The sequence below is a fragment of the Gymnoscopelus braueri genome (genome assembly GCF_963280865.1).
Source record: "Gymnoscopelus braueri genome assembly, chromosome: 24".
NCBI lineage: Eukaryota > Metazoa > Chordata > Actinopteri > Myctophiformes > Myctophidae > Gymnoscopelus > Gymnoscopelus braueri.
The window spans coordinates 19927724-19946350 of NC_137626.1; the positions used below are offsets into that span (position 1 = coordinate 19927724).

Here is an 18627-nt window from a genome sequence, read left to right on the forward strand (position 1 = left end):
GCTAGAGAGCACACACACAGGGAAGAGTTGTTGAAGTGAAGAGGTAAGAAGCACAACTACACGAATATACAACAATCTACCGTATAGATCTATCACATCACTGGGTAGATCTGATAGCTATAAGTGACGGATCGTGGCTGTTTGCTCTATAAGCTGCCTTGTGTTGTGTGTTGGTTGGGGAAAGTAACATAAGTAGATAAAAGTTTCCGCGGGGGGAGCTCAGCCAAGGGCACAAGGTGGTTTGTAGTGTGTGTGCGTGCGTGTGCGTGTGTGTGCGTGCGTGTGTGTGTGTGTGTGTGTGTGTGTGTGTGTGTGTGTGTGTGTGTGCGTGTGTGTGTGCTGGGAAATGACGATTATCTTCCAGTGTGGTGTCATCTATCTTCTATCTAACAACACAGTCTGTGTCTTTAACAACGACTGGGAGACACATATAACCAGGATCTAGAACACTCTTTCTCAACTGTCTGTAATCTACTGTACACTGTAGCAATCCTCTGTTATAATTATGGACACATACAGGCTGTGGTGGTGTAAAGTAACTAAGTACATTTACTCAAGTACTACTGTTACTTAAATAAAAGTTTGATGTATTTTTACTTTACTGGAGTATTTCCAATTTTCAGTACTTTTACTTCTACTCCACTACACCTCAGAGGCAAATATTATACTTTTACTCCACTACAATTACATGAAATATTTAGTTACTAGTTACTTTGTAGATTTAGATTATTATTACAAAGTACAGTAACCACTTCAGCCCTATTTCGGCCATTTCAAATAGCAGATCTACAAGCTCACAATGCGTCGTGATGCGAAGCATTGTGAGCTTGTAGATCTGCTATTTTCAAAAGATTTCTGTGAAAACTTGTGAAGTGGGACATTCTGCATAATGAGTACTTTTACTTTTGGTACTTTAAGTACATTTTGATGCCAATACTTTGGTACTTTTACTCAAGTAAATTTTGAATTCCGGACTTTTACTTGTAGCATGAGTTCTACATTGCCGTATTGATACTTTTACTTAAGTAAAACATTTGAGTACTTTTTCCACGACTGTCTGTAATCTACACTGTAAAACCCTCTGTTAGAACAGATACAGGTTGAGTCAGCATCTAAACATTGTGGGCACCTCAATGTTAAATAAGCACATTTTCATACAAATAAGTATGCTTTGTAAAAATGGTCTGAGATAATGTAAATTGTGCATGATTTGAACGTGCATGTTACATCATTATCAGACCGAGCTCTAGAATGTCTGTGATATTACATACATTTCATGTATTCTGTATGTAATATCACAGACATTCTTGGGCTATATCACACACCCAAAATGACTGGCTATCCTCAGGTTTTGTAGCAATTTGTAGCAATTGTAGAAATATAAGGCGTTAAATGTCATTAAAAAGTATTATTTGTACAGTATTTGGCTCCCATTTATAATATACATGTAGGTCTAATATCTATATAATGTAAAGAAAAATATATATATATATTAAAAAGGTATCCAGATCTCACTGTACCCGGTTGCCTCTCAGAGTTACAGACCCATAAGGGTCCATTTGTGGACCCATGGTGGTTCCTGTGAAAGAACAGTTTGTCTAATGTTTCTAACAACGCAGTGGGTGCTGGAACTGTGAGACTCAACCAGGATCTAGGACATGTGTCTCTGTGTCTCAACAGAGTGCTGCTGGGTCTACTCCTGCAGAGAGATGACCTCCATAGGGCTATCATAACATGATCAGTGGGAAACTCTCATGAATTTTACATTTTGTTCTGCATCAATTTACTATTTTAGGCATTTAGCAGTACGCTCTCTCATCCAGAGAGACTTACAATAAGCAGACGTCATTAGGTACTAGTAGTAAGGAGAGGATTGGTTGCTTAGAACAACAGTGGTTCTCAAACTTTTTAATTAAAAAAACTCCCCATAACTCTGAGAGTGTGAAAATCCATTTGGTTCCATTTGCACATTCTCAGAGTTACAGACCTGTAACGGTCCATTTGGTTCCATTTGCACACACTCAGAGTTACAGACCTGTAAGGGTCCATTTGGTTCCATTTGCACACTCTCAGAGTTCCAGGCCTGTAAGGGTCCATTTGGAAGCCTCTCAGGGAACCCTAAGGGTCCCTGGGACCCACTTTGAGAACCGCTGTGTTAGATGAGAACTTGTTTTGGTAAAGAGACTAGAGCACAGCTGGAAGCGGTTCTGACACGTATTACTCATAGAATAGGAATTTGTATTTATTAATGAATGTATTGTACTGTATAAACTATTGTAGTGTATGCTAATTAAATGATTATTAACACATTGGCTCAGCTTCCCAGACATGGATTAAGCCTACAGTCCTAGACTAAAAACGTGTTAAAGTGGAGATCTTCATTGAATTGTTATTTGAGTCTCTAGTACCACTAGGACATGTTTGTGAAACCAGCCGATAGAGCACATGTCGTCTATGTCGGGTGGAAAATGTCCAAAACTTTTACTTTTCAGGATTCAAATGCAAAAAAATAGCAGATCTACAAGCTCAAAACGTGTCGCTACGCGTCACGTTTCGAGCTTGCAGATCTGCTATTTTGATACTTTTGTGCAACGCTGTAGTATTTATAACAGTGGTTTTCAACCCTTTTCATGCCAAGGACACCTAAATTGATATACATTTGGCCGCGGACCCCCATTTGAAAGTGTTTTGTGCCAGGGACCCCCAGAAGCAAAGATATCAGTAAATTTTCGCTTTAAAAAATATAAATATTCAAAGATATGCACACTTTTTCAAGGTTTTTCAAAAATAGCAGAGTGCCGCGCTATGAGCTTGTATATCTGCTATTTTTGAATAGCCAAAGCTAAGTGGTTAAAAATGATTGTGACGCTATTAACACATTTTGCTGGGGACCCCCTGGTACTCCCTCAAGGAGTCAAGGACCACTGGTGGTCCCAGGACCACTGGTTGAAAACCACTGATTTATAAGTATGGAGATAAGGGGCTTCTGCCCCACAGCAACGACATACAGGGTTGAGCATGTAGTTCTAGTTAATATTAACTAAAAGCAAATACATTCCGTGCATGTTTAGTTCTCTGTCATGTCACTAATGTCATGTTTTCTTTCTTTATCACATTGTGGGGGGTGACAGTCCATTGTGTGCCCGCCGACGACGGAACCAAATAAAACGACGGCAGAAGCAGTAAGTGTCGTCCCTCGCTGGGCTTCCTTCCTTCCGGTGACGTGGCGTTCGGCGGGCGGCGCGCCACGCGATGCCTCTCCAGGACATGAAGAAGCCCTTGATCCGCGGAGGCGGAGGCTCCAGGCACCTGGAGGCCTCCGTGATGTCGGACCCCGGCGCCCCGCTGGTCGGCATCCTGGGGACGGGGGACTTCTCCCGCTCGCTGGCCAGGAGGCTGGTGGCCTCTGGCTACCAGCTGGTGGTGGGGAGTCGAAACCCCAAGCGCTCCGTCGCCCTGTTCCCCGAAGAAGCTGAGGTGACTCATAGCATTAGGCCTGTCACAATTATTACATCATCGTCTAATCACAATTATTTTGAGATAATCGCAATTATTTTGTCATTAATCGTCATAATCGTTTCCATGTTCACGAAATGTTCACACATTAAAAAAAGCTGAAATAGCAGATCTACAAGCTTACAACGCGTCACTTTGTGACGCTATTTTTACCTTTTTTTAAAGTACTAAAATTGATAAATGTCAGTAATTTCTTTGTATTTGTTTTTGTTATTTTTCATATCTGCCCTGTGCAATTTTTTGTTTACAAGGCAAACAGAAAAATATTTTTTATTCATATGCTCCAATGTTCAATGCCAAAAAACGCATTAATATCGTTAATCGCAATTATTAGTGTGACAATTAATCGTCAACTTAAATTTGTAATCGTGACAGCCCTACATACACACACACACACACACACACACACACACACACACACACACACACACACACACACACACACACACACACACACACACACACACACACACACACACACACACACACACACACACACACACACACACACTCTCTTGTTATTATGTGTGGCGGAAATGATCATCTTGTATTACAGTGGCTGACCTGTGCACTTCTGATTGTTTGCGTCGTGCACCTACTATAATATAGCATGTGCACAACGCTAGCAATCAGAAGTGCACAGGTAATCATATTATGATTACCATTCACTGATAACAGCCTTGTGGTACAGTACATTACAGTGCAGTGACTGCACTAAAGTGTTGCCAAGAAGATAAACATGAACTATTTGGAGATCAACTAAAGTGAATGCCTTATCTGAATCAATATGGTCCAAATTGTGTAATGTTATGTCCAGTCAGTGTGTCGTTTATGAGTAGAGTGGTTGATTCCTGATTTCTGCAAGCATACTTCGCCAGTAAAAGTGACTCAAGGCCAAGGGCTGTCTTGGTGGCATGGAGATAAAACACTAGCCCACCACTGCAAACACTTGGGTTCGATTCTCTGCAGTGGTGCCTCGCACTGGTCACCTTATTCCTTGCCATGTCGGATCATAACATTTTCATTCATTAATCTCACTTTAATAGAATATTCTAGTGATCACGTCTTTTTATAGACTAACCCAAAGGTTTTGCATATTTCCAATGGAATTATGACCTAATTATTAGGTTTTGGGTAAATTAAGAAAATGCTGTCTATAGCAAACAGGTTTATGATATTCACACGTTCTGTTCAACAATATAATCTCCACAAATCAACACCTTTTTATGATTTTTCAACCAAGTGCAAGAGTAAAACAAAGCACAGAAAAGCTTCAAAATTCACAGTTGCAATGTTGATGGGTGTAATTTATGTCATAAAAACAAAACATAACTCAGGTCTTGCATTAAGGAAAACCCCTGTGGTAAAAAGCAACCAAAAAAAAAGGCAGGATCTAATTTTTTTCCCAGGGCTAAAAACTGTACCACCATATGAATGTGTTTTTCCTCAGTCTGCATTCTAAACAGGTATGTTTGTTTTTACCAGTGGTGGGAAAAGTACTCAAATGTTTTACTTAAGTAAAAGTATCAATACTGCAATGTAGAAGTACTCTGTTACAAGTCCGGAATTAAAAATTTACTTGAGTAAAAGTACAAAAGTATTGGTATCAAAATGTACTTAAAGTACCCAAATAAAAGTACAAAAATGTTTGAAAATAGCAGATCTACAAGCTCACACTGATGCGACGCGTTGATCTGTAGATCTGCCATTTCCAAATAGCAGCTTGTAGATCTGCCATTTCCAAATAGCCTATGTATAAAATGGGGCTAAAGTGGTTAATGTATGTTTTATAATGTAATAATTTATATCTGCAAAGTAACTAGTAACGAAAGTTTTCAAATAATTGTAGTGGAGTAAAAGTACAACATTTGCCTCTGAGATGTAGTGGAGTAGAAGTAAAAGGATTGGAAATCGGAAATACTCAAGTAAAGTACAAATACCTCAAAAGTGTATATAAGTACAGTACGTAAATGTACTCAGTTACTTTCCACCACTCTAAACAGGTATGTTTGTTTTTTCTCCCCTTGCACCTATACCACCCAGGTGACCACACAGATGGAGGCGGCCAGCCAGGCACACCTGGTGTTCGTGGCGCTGTTCCCGGAGCACTACTCCACGCTGGTGGGCCTCAAGGCGCCGCTGGCGGGCAAGATCCTGGTGGACGTGAGCAACAGCGTCCGGCTCAACCTGGACGGGCCGTCCAACGCCGAGCTGCTGGCCGACATGTTCCCCGAGAGCCATGTGGTCAAGGCCTTCAACACCATATCGGCCTGGACGCTGCAGATGGGCGCCATGGACGGCTGCAGACAGGTGGGGAGCGCTGTGTTCTTCCATCATTTTAACCACTTTAACCCATTAAGACCGGGAACGCATCTGTGTCTTTTTTTGATTTCTTTAGGCTATTCAAAAATAGCAGATATACAAGCTCATAGCGCGGCACCGAGTGCCGCGCTATGAGCTTGTAGATCTGCTATTTTTGTAAAATCGTGAACATTTTGTGAAAATCTTTCAATACATATATTTTTTAAAGCATTAGGATTTAGAAAACTTTTTTTTAAATCGGCCTCAGGTCTTAATGGGTTAACCGTTATTTTATATTTTGGATATTCAAAAACAGTTAGCAAAATCAAATCAAATCGCAAAAGTTTGCGCAAATCTTTGAATATATGTATTTTTTACTCAAATCATTGCTTCTGGGGGTCCCTGGAACAAAATGTTTTGAGATGGGGTTCTGCGCCATCTGCGGCCAAAAACATATATTTTTGGGGTTTTGAGCACCACTGATATAGCAACATACATTTCTCAGAAAACTGTTAGGACGTAGACATTTTTAGAATTGTCCTCAGGTCTTAATGGGTTAAACGTTTGGAAATAGTCACGCCTCTAAAATTCTCAAAAGCCCGCGAAACAAAATTCCGCCAGATCTGCAAGCTCGAAACACGCCGCTTCGCGCCGCGTTTTGAGCTTGCAGATCTGCTACTTTCCAATGCTTTTGAGTGATGCTGTAGCATGATCAAGTAGGTTAATTTACGAAAAAAACACAAAAAATTACAATATGGCGATAAGAGGTTTCTGCCCGACAGCAGCGATCGATATACAGAACCATAAGCTCATCACGGCTCCATCTCCCCCCCACCCCCATCCAAACAGGTGTTGCTGTGCGGCGACAGCCGCCAGTCCAAGGAGGCCGTGGCGCAGCTCTGCCGCAGCGCCGGCTTCATGCCGGTGGACGCCGGCCTCCTCTCCAGCTCCCTGGAGGTGGAGAACCAGCCGCTCTACCTCTTCCCGTCGTGGCGCGTGCCCGTCCTCGCCACGCTCGCCCTCTTCACCACCTTCTACCTGTACAACTTCGCGCACGGCGTGCTGCACCCCTTCGTCGCGGCGGGCGAGCGCGCCTTCCACAAGATGCCGGTGGACGTGGTGAACGTCACGCTGCCCAGCGTGTCGCTGGTGCTGCTGGCGCTGGTCTACCTGCCCGGCCTGCTGGCCGCCGCCCTGCAGCTCCGGCGGGGCACCAAGTACAGCCGCTTCCCCGCCACGCTGGACCGCTGGCTGCTCCGCCGCAAGCAGCTGGGCCTCTGCAGCTTCGTGTGCGCGGCGCTGCACGCCGTCTACAGCCTGGCCATACCCATGATGAGGTCGCACCGCTACGGCCTGCTCAACGCCGCCTACAAGCAGGTGAGAGGGAGGCGCGGAGGGACGTGTGTTATCGGGCTGGGCAGTTAACGCATTTAGACCTGAAACCCCATTACGTAACTATACCTTTCAAGCCGGGAACCACTTTTGGGGTTCTTGTTGCTTGCTATGTTTTCAGAAAACTTAGGTCAGGTTTTAGAAGGCGTTTTTAAAATCGGCCTCAGGTCTAAATGGGTTAACTGACAATATTGAAACACATTTTTTTTCTCCACTAGATTATCCATGTCTAAAAAAAAAACGTTTCAGTATTACCTGTATTTCATCTAAGATTATTGGACTTCCCACACGCACACTTTCTGATATGAACAATAAAGCCATCACACATTTAACACTAAAACCACATCTGTGTGTGTGACTGTGACTGTGTGTGTGTGTGTGTGTGTGTGTGTGTGTGTGTGTGTGTGTGTGTGTGTGTGTGTGTGCACACGTGCGTGTGTCTGCAAGTATGACCTGAGACTTTGAGGCTATCAAAAGAAAAAAGAAGACTTGCGTTGGTTTAAGCCTAATGCAGTATATGCTTGGATGTGCATCGTATCGTGCACTGAAAATCTATAAGCTAAGCTATGTCACGCTGCAAATCATTGTGAGCTTGTAGATCTGCACAATGCTGCACTAAGAACAAATGAGGCTTGATCTTTCTGCACGATTTGTTTGGTCTCATTTGATGTACTCTGGTAGTCAAAGCGATGTTGAACTTCGGTAGAACCTTGGTTTTGTACTACCTGGGCATGATGTAAGGACTGTTGATCATCTTTATCTCTTGCTCCTGTGATTTTTGTCTCTGTCGGGTGGAAACCTCATACGTCCAAAACTGTTCCTTTTCAGGATTCAAATTCAAAAACAGCGAAAGTAGCTGATTGACAAGCTCTTGCGGATCTGCTACTTTTGATGCTTTTGTGTGACGCTGTAATATGATCAAGTAGGGCGTTTTAATTTACGAAAAACCGCAAAAAGTTAGAACATGGAAATGGAGATGCCCGACAGCAACGAAATATACATTGTCAGATTGTTGGCTGATATATTGGCAGACCTGTACCTGCTGTAACATGTAACATGTAACTGTGTTGATGCAGGTGAAGGCGGGGGTGGCGGTGGCGTGGGACGAGGAGCAGGTGTGGAGGATGGAGCTGTACGTGTCGGTGGGCATCATGGCCCTGGGGGTGCTGTCCCTGCTGGCCGTCTCCTCCCTGCCCACCGTGTCCAACAGCCTCAACTGGAGAGAGTTCAGCTTCATACAGGTACACAACACGCACTGCGCACACAGACATTACCGCTTTTTGGTTTTCTTTGTGAACAAGTTTTTATTGATTTTATAACGGTGGTTCTCAAACCTTTTCGTGCCAAGGACCCCCAAATTGATATGTATGTGGACCCCCAACTGAAAATACGTTGTGCCAGACATGGACCCCCATAAGCAAAGATAGATTTGTTTTAAAAGTGTTCGCCTTTAAAAAAAATAAGATTTAAAGATTTGAACACATTTTCACGATTTTTCTAAAATGGCAGATCTACAAGCTCGTAGCGCGGCACTGAGCTTGTAGAGCTTGCACCTAAAAAGAATATTTCACGGAAAATTTGAGACAGCAGGGAATGGTGGAATCACGGAAAAGTTAACGTAAAGTAACGTGCACTTGCTGTGGTGTTGTGCCTATACTTAGTTGACCCGAGTCCCTTAGGGGTCTATGCTAGCCCCCCCCTCCTTTTTCCCCCACCGTCTGTTCTGCACATAATTAACGCCACAAGTCTTCAGTGAGGTAGTTGGCTCCTGTTGAGTTGCGTTAAATTTTAAACCAAAACAAAGGCATGATGTGTGTTAGAGAGAGAGAGAGAGAGAGAGAGAGAGAGAGAGAGATGTCTGAGTAATCGGATACTCACTTGGCAGGTTGGTATTCAAGCATAACTCAATGTGTGTGTGTTTATATATATATGCTTTCAATCTGCTCCCATTAATTCAGCTTGAGGATGTTTTGGCTAGTGTTGTGTGGGAGTGACTGTCTGGGGTAGTTGTCCCCTTTGGATAAATGGTCATAACTATCTTACAAGCCATTTTAAAAATGGTTATACATTTTTTTCCTCTCCTTTCCAATTGCCCCCCCACTGTGGCCCCCACGTTGAAAACCACCGTGCCATATCAACTAAACAAGATTCACACTCTTCATCACTGTCTCTTATGTTTCCTTGTAATACAGACAAGACGCCCGCGCAGCGTAATTAATAATAATGTAAGGCAGTGATTTTCAACCTTTTTCATGCCAAGGATCCCTAAATTGATATTCATTTGGCCGCGGGCCCTCATCTGAAAATGTTTTGTGCCAGGGACCCCCAGAAGCAAAGATTCAAGTTAAAAATGTTGTTTTAAAAATATATATATTCAAAGATATGCACACATTTTCAAGATTTTTCAAAAATAGCAGATCTACAAGCTCCGGGGACTACTGGTTGAGAACCACTGGTGTAAGGGAAAACATCAGCGAATCTCATACACCAACACTGTTCTTGTGAAGCTCATATATACGAGATTCACTGATTCAACACCAGCTGACATTTCCTGGTTTTACACAGACTAGGCCACAATGTGATTGGCTCTCGAGACCTTACTTAACATACCATAAAGTCCTGGCCTCAGCGAAATGTGCAGAATATCCAAAGGTTGACAAAAGGTATTCGGGTTCAACCCTAGAGAAGTTATATACCTTGACTGGACATTGAGAGTTATAAATGTATCATGTGACCCAGCACGATAAATAAGTGGTCATCATGGGCTGCTTGTTTAACATTATAGTACATATATGAATATTGATTTTGGTTACAAATGCGTTAAAAACATGTTTAGAATTTTCTAATACTATCATTTATTGCAAGTTTAAACTGCAATCGGCTTATACGTTTGAAAATAATGCAAGTCCCCTGTTATTTCACAGAGTTGGCAGTGACTTAGAGCGCACACGCACGCACGCACGCACGCACGCACGCACGCACGCACGCACGCACGCACGCACGCACGCACGCACGCACGCACGCACGCGCATCACAGTGTTGCACCTGACAGACACAACCTCATCTATCACTCCCACGTCTGTCTCATTGTCTCATCTCTTTCCCTTTCCTGCTTTTACTCTTCAGTTGTGCACAATTCATCTCCTCTCCTCTCCACTCCTGCCCTCTCCTCTGAGTCCTCTCACACTCTCTCCTCTTCTCTCCTCTCACTCTCCTCCTCCTCCTGCACTCTACTTGACTCTCCTCTCCTCTCCTCTTCTGCCCTCTCACATTCTCTCCTCACCTCCCCTCCCCTCCACTCCTGTTCTGTCTGGGTGGAATTACAAGCGACAACTTTCCATTTCCCAGGGATTTGTCATCTGTCTGCGTCGGGGCTTCTTTCATCTTTCTGTTGGGCTAATCTGGCCCGGCACAGATTTGTCACGTGTCACCTACAGTAGCAGCATGATAAAAGGGGCGTTCTGCACCAGAGTGTGTAGGACCGCCACCCACAGCCTGAGGTGTGTGTGTGTGTGTGTGTGTGTGTAAGTGTAGGCTATATTTAAGTCTGCATATTTGTGTGTAGCTACCATGAATAGCTTGAGTGCAGTGTGTGTGAGATGTATTTGTCATTGCGCTTGTGTGTGTGTGTGTGTGTGTGTGTGTGTGAAGGATTTTTGATATTTTTCTTCTGGCGTATGTCTTTCTAGCGTGAGCTAGATTTATCGTTATCTCCCCTCATGATTGCCATCCATTCCATGCTAAAAGAACAGGAGTCCCAGGAGAGTCTGTATTTGATAAGCGCCATGTTTTTCGTTGTCTTTTTCTAGAGTGCGTTTTGGGATTAGACTGACTGTAAGTCTCTGAAAACATTGAGAAAAGTGTCATCTTTAAGTCATTCTTGTGGATGACTTGGCGAAGTACACACTTTAGTGATTTACAAAGTGAAGACTGAAGTAGAAGTAATTAAGAGGCCAGTGGTTAGAGGAAGGGTTCCCAAACTCTTCAGGCCGTGACCCCCCAAAATAATCATATTTGAACTGGGGACCCCCCACCCTGACAGGCACTTGTAATTGCAGGAGTTGAGGCATTACATTTAGTTTGACTGTTCCACAGACAAATATTGTGAAAATAGCCGAACTATTTTCATTTTTTTTGCCTCCTGCTTAGGTAATATTTGACAATTTGGCCAATGTTAGACCATTTATAGTATAGTTTGTTGGTTACTTTTGACGTAGTAATGGTCTTATTTCTTTTCATTTTTAGAGGTATTAAAAAGGTCTTGAAAGTCATGAAATTGTCACTTTAGAAATGTGCAGACACCCTGTTTGAGTGAGAAAAAAACGTTGCACATTAAGCTAATAATCTGGGGACCCCCCAAAAAAATAATTTGGGGACCCCCCTGGGGGTCCTGACCCCCCAGTTCAGAGTAAATGTGCTGTGACAGAAAGGCATCAAAGTCTTATTTATGCCTCGGCGACAGTGAAACTATGTCACAGTTGAAGAGACGTTATTTTTGGACACTTTGTCGCCGAAGCATAAATCAGGCTTTGAGGTTTGGATCCTCACGACAGCCCTGGGTCCTGTGGAAGCGTTCTGGAACAACACTCTGAATGAGAATCCCCTTCCTGCTGCTTTGGACGAGTGTCAGTGGAAGGTTTAACCTATTAAAACCCGGGAACCACATCTGTGTAACCACCTAAACCGTTATTTTATACTCCTGCCATTCAAAAATAGCAGATCTACAAGCTCATAGCGCGGCACAGAGCTCGTAGATCTGCTGTTTTTGGAAAATCGTGAAAATGTGTGCAAATCTTTGAATATATATATATTTTTAAACCAAACGTTTTTAACTCAAATCTTTGCTTCTGGGGGTCCCTAGAACTAAATAATTTCAGATGGGGGTCCGCGGCCAAATATAATTTTGGGGGTTCTTGACATGAAAAAGTTTGAGAACCACTACTATAGCAACATCCGTTTTTTTTCAGAAAACTGTCAGGAATTAGAAGACACTTTTGTAGAATCGGAACCCTCAGGCCTTAATGCGTTAAAATGTCCTCCTTGATTCCACGCGTCCCCGTCTGAACCTCAGCATGAGCGTGTCTGTGCCGTGTAGAGTAAATCATGCGCCACTTGTTGGCATGGACTGCCGAGGAAATGTAAGAATTCAGATGAGACGAACTACTGAAGTCACACGATTTACAATTTAGGCATTTAGCACGTTGGTTCTCAAAGTGGGGTCCGGGGGTCCTCCACAACAATGTGTTAATGCAGCATCATAATCATTTGAATCACTTTATCCACGTTTATGTTGGCTATTCAAAAATAGCAGATCTGCTATTTTTGAATTATTTTGAAAAATATAGAAAATGTCTAGAAATCTTTTAATTATTTTGAATTTTCTTAAAGGAGAGTTCACCCAAAAAATGACTTATTTTCTCTCAATTACACACCCCATGAAGCCTTGATTTCATGGATTTATTTTTGTTTTTGTGGCATAGACAATAATTTGATGACCGTGTGTATTTCCGGTAGGAGACACAAATAATGTACTTTGTGTCTCCTACCGGATACATTAGCCGGTAGGAGACGGGAATCAAATTATTAGCTTAGGAATGCGACAAAAACAAAAAAGAATCCATGGATTCAAGGCTTCATAGGGTGTGCAATTGATCGAAAATAAGTCATTTTTTGGGTGAACTCCTCCTTTAACATAAATCTTCTCTACTGGAGGTCCCTGGCACAAAATATTTCCAGATGGAGGTCCGCGGCCAGATACATATGAATTTGTGGGTCCTTGGCATGAAGAAGTTTGAGAACCACTGATTTAGCAGACACTCTTATCCAGGGTGGTGACTTACAACAAGTGTGAGATCGTAATAAGCAGAGTAAGCATGAACTCTAGTCCATAGTCAAGGTAAATAATCACATAAAATGTCAGGCATCCGGAACTGGGTCTTAAGTCACAGACGTGCCACTAATAGCATTGGGTTTTCAGTTTTGCCAATGAAATCTGAGCCATTTGTACCTTGGCACCAATGAAGAATGATAAGAGACAAGTAAAGTCCACACACTATAGGAAATTATCCTTTACTGTGGATGTTAATTTGCGTCACAGTGTTCATTAGATCATTGGTTCTAAAACTGGGGTTTCGGGGACCCCCAGGGTTCCTTAAGGGGGGGGTTCCAGGGGGTCCCCAGCTGAATTTGTTATATATCAGAATCAGTTTAACCAGTTTAACCCTATATGCGTTGGCTGTTTGAAAATAGGTGAGCTTGTAGATCTGCTATTTAAAAAATATATATTTTTAAAAATGTGAATGGAATATTTTAAAAACAATTTAACAACTCAAATCTCGGGCGGGGGGGGTCACTGGCTCAAAATATTTTCAGATGTGGCTGAAGGGGTCTGTAGCCCAATACATATTAATTTGGGGGTCTTTCTTGACTTGAAAAAGTTTGAGAACCACATGCGTAGACACATTAGAGAATACAGACTCTAGTACCCTCTAGGTCACCTGACAGGTTCATCTGGTTATAATATAGACTGTCGGGTGGAAACCTCACATGTCCGAAAACTGTGACTTTTCGGGATACAAATTCAAAAACGTAGAAAGTAGCAGATCGACAAGCTCTCCTACTTTTGATACTTTTGTGTGACTCTCTATGTAGTATGATCAAGTAGGGCATACATGAGAGGTTTGTGCCCGACAGCAATGATATGCAACCTGAACCCAGACAATCTGATGATGTTCCCATTACACAGCAGCATGTAAGCATAACATTACACTGGCAACATAAAAAAAAAATACATGAGAATTGCAGTGTATACATACAAACATAATAAAGTACACAGAGCTTAATCCAATCAGTTTGAATTGCACATGACTTGGAAGCCGGTGACATAAACAGTGGTTATGTGTTGCTGTATTGTTAAGGTAATGGTATTCTAGGTGCTGGAAGCTTATGTAGCTTCCAGCAACGTGGGAATCACATGACCAGAGCATCTGTCGATGCAAGGCCAGGACAATAGACATGTACCATGCATAATTTAGAGGTGCCTCTGCTAATGTAAAAGTGGTAATTACTGTATATCGTCTCTGTTTGGCAGAAACAAAAATCTCCATATTTCATGTTTTTTTTGACATTTTAGTGAAAGTGAAAATGGCTGAGTGTGTCTGTGGGGTTTATAAATATTGAACCAATGAAAACAAAGTATTAACAAGAGATTGTGACAAATAATAATTGGTACCATTGGATTTATTTCCTGAAAGGTATCGGTTTTGAACACAGATAAATTAATTGCAGCGATAATGTTTTCCAGTATGCAGAGTCAGACAATTTCGTAAGTTATTGTTTTCTGTCCAGCACTTTATCATTTATCATGTGGATGTGCATGCTTTCACGCAACCTTTTTGTAGGACCAATTAAGAATGATACCTTGACCTCAAATGCACGCGGGCCTGTAAACTACAATCAGTGTTGGCCTAGTTATCTTGCACGAGAATCGGAGAACTCGTTGACCTCGCAAACCGGCACGCCGGGCATATAGTATGAGTATGTGCACTACGGTGCATACTGTATGAGTTAAAAACAGAGTGTAAGTGAGACAGAGCTCTCTCGTAGCGTAGCGCTCGCTATGTGCCTCGCTAATTAAGAGTCACCACTGTAAGCGGTCGCTCTTCATTATTGGGAGGAGAGTTATCATGATTCTGAGCACCTCGTCACTGCCGGGGCTGAGGTTGACACCAGGGGGGTGGGTGGGGGGCTGGGGTGGGGTGGGGGTCGAGGGGTGGGGTGCTGGTATTTATAGCCTAATGGCCACCACACTACTCAAGCATGGGAATTGTAATTAGAGAGCCTCTTACTGTAGGTGTATGACACACACACACACACACACACACACACACACACACACACACACACACACACACACACACACACACACACACACACACACACACACACACACACACACACACACACACACTGTAATATAAACATATAATTATGTCAGCCGCCCCCAATCATCTCCACACGGCATCAGTCCCAACTCACTGTATATTTGTAGTATGTCAGCGACTCCCAACCCGTGGGACCCCCGGAGGCCGTGAGGATATTTGCAAGTGGAGCCACTGTTTTTCTTATATAACTCACTTTGAGCTGCAGACTGTATAATATCTAATGTATTGTTATCATTCTCGTTATTACGGTCCAGACTGTATAATATCTAATCTAATGTATTTATCATCCTTCCAGTCCAGACTGTATATCTAATGTATTGTTATCATCCTCATCATTCAAGTCCAGTCTTTATAATATTTAATGCGTTGGTTCTCAAAATGGGGTCCGGGGACCCCCAGGGGTCCTTGAGGGGGTTCCAGGAGTCCCCAGCTAAATGCAGACATGCAAAAGTGTCACTTTTCAGCTACAGTCACCTTTTTGAACCCAAATAGGGCAATTGTAAAATGATTGATAGTTAGGAAATAGAAACCAAATGGACCCTCATGGATAGCCTGGTAAACCCTCCCTCCGGAAATCTCATTTCTATTTGATTCCAGGAGTGAGTCTGGCCTTATCGCCCATTCTGCAATATTGGCTGTGGGCTGGAGTTGGGCGGGAGTAATACCGTTGACTGACAACCCCTTCAGCCAATGATAATTTTTCCCCTTCAGCCAATCAGCAGTTCACCAGTCTAATGTGACACAACGGGACTTTTGAGACGGCGAATGCCCAAAATGGGTTGCCTTATTCGGATACATGGGTGTCACTGCCTGCCCCTACCGGTATTTTTTTTTAAAAATAGGCTTTGTCATGATTAATTGACCACATGTATGAAGTTAAACAACTCAATTCTATCCAAACGATATCTTATAAGTAAATTCCGTGCCTCAAAATAGAAGTTAGAGAGCTTTTAGAAGTAAAAAAATAGCGGAGAAAATAGCGCACAAGAAAAAGATGGCTGCCGTTCGTGTTTTGGGCTCACTCGAACTCGCCACCTGATTGGCCAACGTAAGCTGTCAATCACAGAACAATGAGCGACGACGCTGATAGGCTCGGCCGTTTGGCATACACAGCCAATATTGCAGAATGGGCGATAAGGCCAGACTCACTCCTGGAATCAAATAGAAATGAGATTTCCGGAGGGAGGGTTTACCAGGCTACCTCATGGAGCTGTACCTCTGAGAGTGTACAAATGGAACCATTTGGTTCTATTTGTTCACTATTTGTTCACTCTCAGAGTTCTGGTGGTCCGTGGTCTAACTTGAAGTGGAGTCCGGGGACCCCCAGGGGTCCTGGAGGGCGTTCCAGGGGGTCCCCAGCTAAATTAGTTAATATATCAAAATCAGTTTAACCCCAATCTACACCAGCTTGAAAAAACTGTTTGAATATTTTTGATATTTTTAACACCGCAAATTGTATGGTTGTATGGGGGTCCCTGCCTGGCACAAAATATTTTCAAATGGGGGTCCACGGCCAAATACATATCATTTAGGGGGTCCTTGACATGAAAAAGTTTGAGAAACACTGTCATAATGTATTATCATCCTCCTCATTCGCAGTCCACACTGGGCTACGCGGCCCTGGTCCTGGGCACCCTCCACACGCTGCTGTTCGGCTGGGACCGGGCGTTCGACCCCGGCCACTACCACTTCTACCTCCCGCCCACCTTCATGCTGGTCCTGGTGCTGCCGTGCGCCGTCCTGCTGGGCCGGCTGGCCCTGGCGCTGCCGTGCGCGGCCCGGCGCCTCGCCCGCATCCGCCGCGGCTGGGAGAAGAGCCGACACATACGCTTCACCCTGCCCGACGGCACGGGCGGCGGCGGCTGCAACGGCCAATCGCTGGAGGACATGACGGATGTCTGAGCAGAGCGCGCACGCGTGTGCCGTGCGCCCTGCAACTGCGTACGTACAGTGTACGTACAGTACTTGCGTCTGTGTGTGTGTGTTGTGCATGTTTGGGGGGAGACAGAAAAAGTGGAAATAATGAAGCTCTGAATGGCCACGCAAACATACACACACACACACACACAATCTGGAACGGTGGTTCTCAAAGTGAAAAGGTGGTCCCCCCCCATGGACCCATGGGGGGGGGATCCAGGGGATCCCTAGCAAAAGTAGTTAATGTAGCATCGCAATCATTTGAACCATTTATATCCATTTATACGTTGGCTATTCAAAAATAGCAGATCTACAAGCTCGTACATCTGCTATTTTTTTTTTTGTTTGAGAAATATCGAAAATGTTTTAGAAAAATGCACAAATCTTCTCTCCTGGGGGTCCCTGGCACAAAACATTTTCAGATGGGGGTCCGTGGCCAAATACATGTCAATTTGGGGGTCCTTTGAGAACTACTGCTCTAGAAAATGACGTTATTCTCAGAGCCTGTTTAGTATGGATTGTCGTAGGGCCGGGCGTTATATGGACAGTAGACAGGCTTTTTCTTCTGGTTTGTTTACTTTGTATAGCCTGTTACACTGGTGTAACAGGCTACAATTGTATGAAGGACCACAGCCAAGGTTTTAGGATGACAATGTTCTTTTATTTCCTGGAAGCTAATCACACAATGCTGCTTTTAGACACTGTATAGCTACAGAGGAAACAGGCAATACAAAAGGCAGATGACAACGTATCATGTCAGAGGATGTCCCTCTCCCTCAATGTGTGTGTGGATGACTGATTTATCCTGTTGGTGTATAGTCACACCTACCTCTGAGTCCAAAGACTCAGACCCATTCAATCCGGGAAAGCATCTCTGTCATTATAGATTTCTTTTGGCTATTTTTGAAAAATCTTGAACATTTGTGCAAATATATATATATATTTTTTAAGTGAACATTTGTAAACTATTTTGTTCCAGGGACCCCCAGAAGCAAAGACTTGACTTACAAATGTTCGCTTTAAAAAATATATATTCAAATATTTGCACAAATGTTCAAGATTTTTCAAAAATAGCAGATCTACAAGCTCATAGCGTGGCACTCGGTGCCGCGCTATGAGCTTGTATATCTGCTATTTTTGAATAGCCAAAGTATAAAATATGGATAAAGTGGTTACACAGATTCGTTCCCGGTTTGAATGGGTTATGTCAGATACGGCTAAAAACAGAAAAAGGCAACACTTTTCATATCACAATTTTACGATACATCCAAAATCTCATCATATTGCCCAACCCTAGATTGTAGTGGCCTTTCATTCTAGTTGCATAGAGTTATTATTACTCATCCTCTTATAGAGGAAAAACAGAAGCTTCTCTAGCACTTACTCACACCATCACTCATGAGCTGTTTTATGTGTAGATGGTCCATATCCATTTTTCCCCCCAATTCATTTAAAATATATATATATATTTAATGTATTTTCTTATTTCTTTATGTTGTCGCACTGCTTCTCTTCGGTTAATGGTTCCATCTAGAACCAGAAGAAGACTCCTGTTTTA

At 43.0% G+C, this 18627-nt stretch overlaps 1 protein-coding gene across 2 annotated transcripts in view; it reads left to right on the top strand.

Annotated features, from left to right (window-relative positions):
• Window positions 1-18627, top strand: part of LOC308080141 (metalloreductase STEAP3-like) — a 26337-nt gene continuing 7710 nt past the window's right edge. Inside the window, exons 1-6 of one of the 2 annotated variants that reach the window (XM_080421910.1) lie at window positions 1-43; window positions 3132-3477; window positions 5560-5826; window positions 6667-7194; window positions 8286-8450; window positions 16752-17093. In XM_080421910.1, the coding sequence (XP_080278036.1) occupies window positions 3253-3477; window positions 5560-5826; window positions 6667-7194; window positions 8286-8450; window positions 16752-17054 (1488 nt within the window). In that variant the 5' untranslated portion in view covers window positions 1-43; window positions 3132-3252 and the 3' untranslated portion in view covers window positions 17055-17093. Of the gene's footprint in view, window positions 44-3131; window positions 3478-5559; window positions 5827-6666; window positions 7195-8285; window positions 8451-16751; window positions 17445-18627 lie in introns of those variants that run through there. The other variant, XM_080421909.1, reaches the window with a different exon arrangement.